The sequence below is a fragment of the Rhodamnia argentea genome, chromosome 5, assembly GCF_020921035.1.
Source record: "Rhodamnia argentea isolate NSW1041297 chromosome 5, ASM2092103v1, whole genome shotgun sequence".
Classification (NCBI taxonomy): Eukaryota; Viridiplantae; Streptophyta; class Magnoliopsida; order Myrtales; family Myrtaceae; genus Rhodamnia; species Rhodamnia argentea.
The window spans coordinates 29,993,616-30,003,399 of record NC_063154.1 but is presented as its reverse complement, the minus strand read 5'-3'; the positions used below and the strand labels follow the sequence as shown (position 1 = coordinate 30,003,399).

Here is a 9,784-nt window from a genome sequence, read left to right as displayed (position 1 = left end):
GAAGGTTGTCACGGCTGGAAATAATGTTGTCAAACCAGGACAATCGCAAACCTCAAATTTGTCGATGCTTTGAAGCACTTTTGTGATTAAATAGTCTTCTTTCCGGACTCGCTTTAGGTTGTGTAGCTTGCTCAACTTAAGTTCTTTTAAGTTTTCAAGCACTGGATGATTTCCCTCATCCACAAGTCCTTCATCGGGGAATATATCTTCAAAAGAACTACGAAAAACCTCAAGGCTTTTTAAATTGGGAAATATCTGGAGGAGGAAGTTGGAGGGAAAACCCGCCCTTTCATCATGAAAGCATGCCAATGTTAGTGCTTCTCGCTTGCCAATGTCATAAAAAAGATTTTCATTTTGTATCCTCTGAATATCTTTATCGACTAATAAATGTCTCTCTAAGGTGGGAATGTCCTGCAAATTGTAAATATAATGAGAGCAAGTAAGTTCAACAATGTTCGACAAAATAAATCATTGCAATGTAAGGCATATTAAGTCGGTTTATTCCCATGGCAGGTGGCCTTTTCCTTACAATTCATTAATCTCTAGAGCCTGCATAAAAGTATCAAGCTCCTAAAGTCGTCATACATATACAAACTGCAACCAAATGCTCATATAATTAGATAGAAAGGGAAACAACATCAAAATCCATTTCACCCGGAAAACATCAATAGAAAGATGGTCATCCTGCCGTGATTTGAAAAGAAATTGCTAAATGTGTGTGCCCGCTTCACGATTTAGTCCGTAGGAAATTCACATCTAATCCATATGAAACCTTTGAGGTCGATACGGTTAGTTCAAGAACCATCCCGACCAAATTCATCCTTTACGAGGAATGTCTTATCTTGTCAACAAGGATCTGCAGTTCCTTTGAATTTCAAGTGACCGAGATGCGCCGATAGCGCCACTAAAACATTTTGGGTGCCCACGAATGAAAAGTGTGTATGAGAGCACATAAGACATAGGGGGTGAATTAAAGAATAAAGAAAAAACAGAGGAAGAGCAGTTTTAATAATACCTTCCGAGCCGGAAAGGACAACATATTCATTTTTTCACAATGGGTCACTCGCAATTCCTTCAAGAATGGCCGGTTCAAAGTGAGCAAGTTAGGGCGTAAGCTCTTTAGTTGTGGCATATCATGTAATACCAGAGAAGTCAATACTGGGAAAAGAAATTGAGCAGCAATAGAGTGTGGACTGTCGTCTCCACTCGCGGTCGAGACTATTTCCTCGAGCCCACAAGACTCCACTCGAAGTTCCTCAAGTTGGGTTAGACTTGTAGCCACCCAATGTGGAAACAAAATTTCAAGGTTCTTACAGTTCCGAGCCTCCACTTTATGCAAGTATTTAAAAGTGAAAGTTCCTTGAGGGCCGCATGTCCATATTTTGCTTAATTTGTCCATGTGGGAGAGAACTATCGATTTAAGCTTAGGAAATTGTACCTGCCATATTGAGAAAAATGGCGCAGTGAATATGATTACACCGACTAATGATCTCAAAGACGAAATTTCCAAACTATCCGAGCTCTCACAAATCATGAGAATTCTACAGCTTGTTACTTACACAAAGAGGGAGGGTCGTAGATGCTTTCTATTTACAAATAACAGAAAAAACAATAATTAGGCAAAAGAATCAGTAAGAAAAAAGGCCCCAAAAAAGGGAAAAAGTGTAGTGACTCGATCGGCTGGTACGTGTTAATTGCCTTTTGAAGGAATGATGCATATCACAACAAACTCCGTAAAGAAATTAGCTTGTTAATTAATTCAATGAAAACAAATTTGAAAATTGCTTCAGTTCTGCATGACGGCAACCTCTCTTAAATTCTATCGAATGAATTTTGCAATTCTTTGAAATTTAGAAACGTATCTTGTTTCAATTTATAGTCAATAGTACATGGAACATTGACTTTTAATTGGCTTACCCGAAATTTATTATTGGCAACGCTTTCTCTGTCCAAATTTTTGAAAGTTCCTATGACAACTTCTCGGACTCTCCAATTCGCCGATTACACATAAATGCACTGTTTTACTTCAGTGTGCGTGCATATACAAATGTATATATATATCCCCTATTTTTGATAATGCAACAAAGTATATGGTAAGAATTCTTGGATTTATTGCTTCAAGTTGAAGATGCAATTCATTTTCAGTTGACCTTCTTGGAGAAAACTAATTCTTCATTTGTGATTCATTGATTTATAATTGGTAACCAATTACTGAAGTCGGTATACAATTATGAAGTTTTAGTTGGTGCTGACACACTTTCTTGTTTTTTTCTTTTCTTTTCTTTTTTTTTTTTGGTTTGTTAAGGAGGGGGGTTGGGGTTGGAAGTTGGTGTTGACACTTAACTACAATATCTTAAAGCCTGCAATACGTAACCAACTTCTTATCCTTGACTGTGCCATGTGTCGAGGATTTTGGAGTTTTATTTGGGTGTGTGGAGGCAAAACTAAAACGAAAACAAAGTGGATGTTGCATTTGCACTGGAAGTGAAATTGTTTGTTTCATGTGACGAGTGCAACGCGCGCCATTCTATTTCCAAATTCCACTTAACAGTTCCATCCACACTTCGATTTGACAAGATAATTAATCAAAACACCAAAAGCATTGGGTTAAGAAAAAGAAGGCTAACCTGTGGAGTGAAGAGGGAAGGGGTATTCTGATCAATCTGCATCCAAGAATGCCAAGTCAAACTTCTCATCTTGGGGCAGTGGGCAATGTTCAACCATGTTAAGCTAGGACAATCCAGCGTATGATTCTTTCCCGAGAGGAAACTAGTTAAATTGGGCAAGCATTCCAGCGTCATCATATGGAGCATCGAGAATGTGATCTTCTCCACCACGCTTACCTGCCCTTCTTCCTCTGCGATCACTTCTTCCATTTCACCACACTGCTTTATTTCAATCTTGCGTAGATTTGCAAGGCATCGAGCCATCGATGGAGTGAAAGCATATCTCAAGTTGCTGCAATTATAAAGGGTCAGAGAAAATAGAGAATTGAAGCGCATCGTTCCTTGAAGATCTTTGTTCCATAGTTGCCTCAACTTCGGCAGATTGACCAGGCCCAAATCTCGTAGCTCGGGCAGCACCCGAGTGATTTCCACAGGCTCAAGCCCTTCAAGATTGAATATTTCTTCCAAAGACTCGCAATTGCACACTTGCAACCTTGTCATTTTCTCTAAAACAAGCATCAATTTGGATGGAATAGCGTTAACAAATGATGGACAATTATCCACCGCCAGTCTTTCTAATTGCCAAGATGACTTGATGGGATTGAGTTCACTATGCCACTTTCCAATCAGCTCAGGGAACTCAGACAGCCACATAAACTTTACTCTAGCAATCGTAGCCTGTGTAGAAATGCATCATTTAAAGGTAAACTTATAGTTAGCAAAAAGTAATTACTCTATAGGTTATTAAGACTATCCAATTGCACAAAATTTGATAATTGATGCATACCATATCTTCAAACATATTTTGGATAGTGGTGTTGAGGTTTTCCTTCCAAAACCACACTTCATGTTGAGGCTTTGGATCTGCTTGTGTTTCTACTTGTATTCTCTCTAGCTTTGGCGCAACTATTGGTCCCTTAGAGAAGGACTGCATGTTGGGACATCCACTCACTATGACATCTTCCAAGAGAGGGAACACCAAAGTGTATTCACTTGAGCTAAAACAACTCAACCTCGTCAACCCATCAAGTTGTATGTGCTTCAACTGATTGAAAGTCACTGCATACCCCTCCTTACCCCCATCGTCACTAATAACTTCTTTCAACATTTTACAATTTCGTATCCTCAACTCTGTGAGTTCCGCCAAGTTTTTAGCCATGGTCGGTGTGAACATACTTGATAGACCATCACAATGTGACACATCTAGAGTCTTCAGATGTTGAAAGTAACTTGACGAGGGTAATAGCTCATGACTTGGGTCTTCTATGGCTTCCACATTTCTGCTCAGCTTCTCTAGATGAGATTCACATAGAACGAGCTTTTCCAAGTTGGTTAAACTCTGAATAAAAAGACACATGGATATTGCATGTTCCTCCGAGAGATGACGAAGCTCAAGAACCCTAAGCGTGCAAAAGAATTCTTCACCATGAAAATCCCCATGCCATATCTCCATCTGTCCAGATAAATCCAATCTTAGCTCTCGTAGATTTGGGAATGCACCCTGAGAAGATAGTCAAATCAGAGTCTGAAGTCAGCTTAGTTAAATGAGTACTCATGTGTCATGGTACAAGTCCTGCACATCTCGCATAATATCTACAGTTTTTAATATGTTAAGTCGGCGATTCAACGAAAGAAAATGTGCCCTCATGCAATAAACACTATCGTTGATTTTTCATATTTGACTTGTATCCATATTTGAACTTAATTATATCTGTACATTCCCGTTTCTATAAGAAACATCCGTTGTGAAAATAACGTCTCGATCAATTATAATCACAATTCCAATAAATTCATATATCAATGCAAACAAAAATGTCACGTCTTCCCTTTTTAGCATAACATCAGTCATCTTAATAAGGCTCAAATTAGAAAACACTCTTGTGCCTGGTAAGATCAAACCGCATGCCACGTGTTTTCGATCTTTATGGTACTTAAGAGACTAAACTATCGGAATTAGCCAAAACCATTTTTTTTAAGGGGGATAATGGCTATGCATTCTGTCACTACTAGAAGAACATATGATGTTTCCGTGTTATACTATTTCTGCAGATTCAAAGAGAGTTGTATAGTTTACATCTCCGTATGTGGAATTATTTGTATGATATGCTTGGCTGTGACCATAATCTTCACTTCAAATATTCACAATCGAAGCAAAACAAATAATCCTAAGTCATACCTTTTCGAACAAGAAGAGAGGCTGTTTCTGTAGTGGCATCTCATTCTCAATTTGGGAAGCGAGTATCTCCACTTTGTTACAGCCATGCACCTCCAAAGTCTTCAATGCTGGCCAACCTAAAGCATTTGTTCCTGTGTAGATGCACTTCAACTCTGTCAGATGCTCGAGCTTGAGGGAGGTTAACTTTGGGAAGACAACCCCAAGAACTGGTCCTTCCATCTTGATGAGTTCTATAATGCCACATGCACTGATCTTCAACTCTTCAAGTTGGATAAGATCTGTCGCTACTGAGGCTGGAAATAGAGAGGTGAGGCTCTTGCAATTGGAAACAGTAACAGAATGGAGACACTGGAATTTGACTTGATGGTGGAGTTCCTTATCCCATACACTCTTCAACTGTGGCAATTCATGTAACATCAGCTTTTTTAATTGGGAACGAACACCAGGATTCCCATCTAGAGGATTCAGTGACTGAAGTTCAAAAACGACTTCAAGCGAACCACAATAATATATACCCAAACTTTCCAGGCTCCAAAGCCGTCCAACAATGCAAGAAGGAACAATGTTCACTAGCTTATTGCATCCCAACACCACAAGTGATTTTACATTGTGGAAAGAATCCGCAGCAGCTTGATTGTCCCATATCGTTTTGATATTATCCATGCCATAGATCTCTAATGTCTCCAAGCGAGGAAACGCAACCTATGGTATTCACTCACAAAATTGGTGATCCATTTAAATTACAAATTCATGAACTTCCAAGATGTTAATATAAATGAGTTGCCAAGGGGAGAGGGGGAATTATTAAGTTGCATAAAAGGAAAAAAAAAAGTGAAAAAAAATTAAGCACATGGAGAAGTCAAACCACATGTAATAAAGCAAACACTATTAATGTGAGCTAAGCATATTCTTTTTACAGTGGGCAAGATGGTCATTTGGTTATGCCCATATTTTGTACTGGACATACACCACACGAAAACGAAAAAGAGAGGCTTTACCGTACATGTTTTGACATATAAATGCAGTAAGAAATATTTGAAAACAAAAAGGAGGATATTCCTCAACCTTGGCATATACTTGAATCAAATTATCGAAGATAGTCATAAATACCTCATCATAGGTGGTTAAAAATATCTAAGAAAATTGACGTATCAATCCAATTTTACAGCCTGTTGGGCTGCATAACAATGTTATTTGTGGATGTTAATTCAGAGTGAAACCACTTGTTCACGCTTGCAGTGCCAAGCCAGCCGTACATTCAAAATCGCTGAGACATTTACATTCTTTGTCAAAATCAGAAAGCCGTTCATCTAGCGTGATTTATCAGTTATTTAGATTAACAACAATACTTAATTTAGGATATTTTCTTTTGGATGTTGCTAACTGATAACAGACGCAGATCATTAATTAACTGATTATTCTTTCTCTCATTACTAGGTAATTAGCAGCATCCTCATGCATTGTGCGGGTGTGGATTTTTTGTTTTCTGAAATATAGGTATTTGTACTTTAGTATAAATGATTAGAATCGTATGAATCTCCCTCTCTTTTTTTTAAAAAAAATTAAAAAGAGGTTAAATTCTTAGTTACTGTTATGTAAAACGTAGAGACTCGATAATAGTATAAAATCCTTATTGTCGTAGTTAAGGGACATTGTATACATAACTGATAATATTATGCTAATGTTGAGTATGGGGCCCAAAAATAGTTTTCCTTGCAAGGAGGATGATCAACATCTTGTAATTGAAAGTCTACAGTGATATTCATTAAGGACTTTTCGGGGAGCACTTCATAACAATATAATTAATTAAGCTTTTCAATGACATTCTCATTCGATGACGACCGACAACAGTATAACGTTCAGAAAATTGGCCATACTGTTTGTCACAACAATAGTTGGCCAGAAAATTTTGAATGTTTGGTCAAAGTTCATAACTTATAAAAAATGAAATTTATTACCTGGGTGATTAAAAATTGTAGTTTAAGTTACAAAATCCATTACTATTTAGTTACAATGACTGAATTCAACCCCGTAATTTGAGAATTAACAACTGAACTCCTTGAAGATTGGGTATCCGACTTTTATATCTGTAGTGATTTTCTTTAAATTCTCTCAATTCAACTTACAAGGCAATTTGGATTGTAACTTTACTTTGACTTATCCAGAATGCAATCAATTTTAACCAAACTTGACTTCGTAAGTAATTTAGTAAGTTTTTGCTTTTGTTATGCTTTGCCTGCTGTATAAGTATTTATTTGCTTAGCGTAATTAGTAATTACGTGGGCCTGACAATGATTTATACGCCTATATCTTTCTTTGTAATTTTTTTCAATAGTTCGTGTGATTGATCCAACTCTTGCTTTCTTGGGATTGGCGTGAATTGAAACTTGCTAATTGTTTGTAGTGGCATATGGGAACTTGCAATGCTCAGCATGCAAACTTCCGCAATACAATTAGCACATACAAGTGATGCCAAGTATTTTACTCCGACAGTTCTTGTCATATTTAATATTTTGACCTAACTAGAATTACGTACCTCATGATTGAAGAGGGCAGTGGCGCGTGATTTAACATAATCCTGATTCCTAGCTTCTCGTGAACCTGCCATCAATTTTTTATACGATGGAAAGAATGTCATTATTTGTATTTCAAAAGATGCCAAGAAGATCTTCATTGATGAAAATAACAAATCAATCTTACATTTTTTGTGAGAGAAGCACGTCAAACTTTTCAACGAAATTAATTGCAAATAAGTCAACATCGGGAATGCTAGAATTCCTGATGTTTCCGTTTCCAACCCTTCTTCCTCCATAATGATCGCCTCCATCTTCTCACAACACACCACTTCTAGTTCTCTCAATTGTGCTAGAGGTGTTACCATTGATGCCAAAAACAGAAACCTGAGGCTGTGACAGCGAATCACCTTTAGCTTTGTTAAACAATGGAATCTCACTATCCCACAAGGATTCTTGTTCCATAGGCACATCAAGCTCGGCAAGTCCCGTAAATCCAAGGTGGTTAGCTCGGAGGGAGTCTCAACATTTCCGCTGGCGCTTGGTCCATCGAGGTCAAAAACTTCTTGCACCGAAACGCAATCTGCGATAGTCAAAGTGTGTAGCTTTTGTGAATTTACCAGCGACCTGAAGTTGAAAACCTTCGAGAGAGATTTGCACCCCAACAGCTCAAGAGATTGAAGATTACTCAGTTCCACTGCAGATTCTTCGCTCCATATAGTTTCCAGATTGGGAAGTCCAGACATAGTTAAGGTCTGCAAGGATGGGATTGAAACCTGGCGGACAAACCCATCAACGATAGCATTAGGAAAGACAAGCTGGATTTTATACATGCTATTAGCAGGTTGTTCATGACTTTCGCATTTACAAAAATATTTGATAAACAAAAGCTACTTTACGATCCTGAAAGACAACCACTCGGTTTTACTTTTTATTTACAGCATAAGAAGGGATGTTGTTACAGTTAGATTTTGTTTGCGATTTACTAATGACAATGGAAATTAATGAACCATAAAGCAAAAAGTAGTTTCAAGGTAAATTACTTCTTACAAGTTGCACTAGTCCTGCTAGGAAATAATTTACTGTCTCACAGGGGAAGATTACTACCAAGAAGTAATTTAGCGGTTTCAAAGAGTAATTTAATGCTTCACAAGGAAAAATAACTATCATAATAGTCTAATTACTCAAGTGACTTCCTCCTGTCATCCCTGGACCCTCCCAACTAATTTATGCACGAAATATCATATTTTTATCCAACGATGTCCACTAAGATATTGTATCTTATCCAATGACACGACGATGTTCTCATTACTTATTATATATGGTCATATCTTCTCACGATGGGAATAATCAGTATTTCTTTATGACTATGTATTTCCTCCTGTCATCAATATTAACTTTTTCGGGGCATGGATCGTCTCCCACGATCCTTACAGCAACATGTAATGTTGCTCGAAATCCCCATCTGTGCAACACATTTTACTTCTCTGTGGTTCGTTCATTGGACAACTAGAAAATGCAAAACAAGATAACTAGTTCTAAGATTAAAGGAAACTAATTATAATCAACGAAAAGATGTAAAACAAAAGATATATGACTATCGTTATCATCGCCATCGTCCTTGTAATCTTTTCATTGCTATTTTTTTTTTTCATTGTATTGTTCTTTTCCTAGCATCAAAAGGAGGTAATGATCTAACAAAAATTAATGCTGACATGTAATAGAAACGTTAAGAAGAACAACAATAACAGTTTTGTGAAAGACTGCTTATGAAACATTGTTTAGTACACTTTATTCAGAATATTTCAATTTTCAAGGTACATATTGCGTATGACATGAAGATAATCAATGTATTAGAAGCTATAGAGTTTCCTTAATTAGTTTCTCAACAACTGCTCCCGGGGCCCTGAGGCACTCTTTAACAGAATTCTAATATTAATTGTATTAATAACAATAGTAACAATGCCTTTACTCAACTTTGCTATATTCATTTAGCAACTTTTACTAATTTTAATCTGCGGGCAAAAGAGTAATTTGAATTTAAAGAAAATCTCATGTTGGCGTGCTTATCTTTTAGACAATAACAAAGTTTTAGCTAACTGAATCTAGTGGAATCCATTTCACAAGTCTATGAAATTACTTTATCATTGAATAATCTATTGCCAAAAGTCCTTTCAGTTTTGCTTCATGAACCCTATTTACATAAGTGCACTTGCAGAAGGTAAGTAAAAAGTAACTCATTACCTATCCCAAACTAAGTTTATGTGGATTTCATACAATCAGTTGGATTTCTACAAAATGAAGAGAAACAGAAGATCGGTTTATCTAATGGACAACGAAGGCACGAATGGATAAGGTAAATTGGAACCGAATGAACTGAAAATAACAATATGAATATATATTATGATCTATGTTACATCTAATTAGCA

General features: G+C 37.0%; 1 protein-coding gene across 1 annotated transcript in view; it reads right to left on the bottom strand.

The window, feature by feature from the left end:
- Positions 1-395: 395 nt before the first annotated feature.
- LOC125315326 overlaps positions 396-9,784 on the bottom strand; it is a 150,597-nt gene continuing 141,208 nt past the window's right edge. Inside the window, exons 5-10 of the mRNA XM_048279777.1 lie at positions 4,843-5,544; positions 3,454-4,167; positions 2,628-3,344; positions 1,016-1,438; positions 530-549; positions 396-411 (exon numbers count right to left, since the gene is read on the bottom strand). Coding sequence (XP_048135734.1) covers positions 396-411; positions 530-549; positions 1,016-1,438; positions 2,628-3,344; positions 3,454-4,167; positions 4,843-5,544 — 2,592 coding nt within the window. The remainder of the gene's footprint in view (positions 412-529; positions 550-1,015; positions 1,439-2,627; positions 3,345-3,453; positions 4,168-4,842; positions 5,545-9,784) is intronic.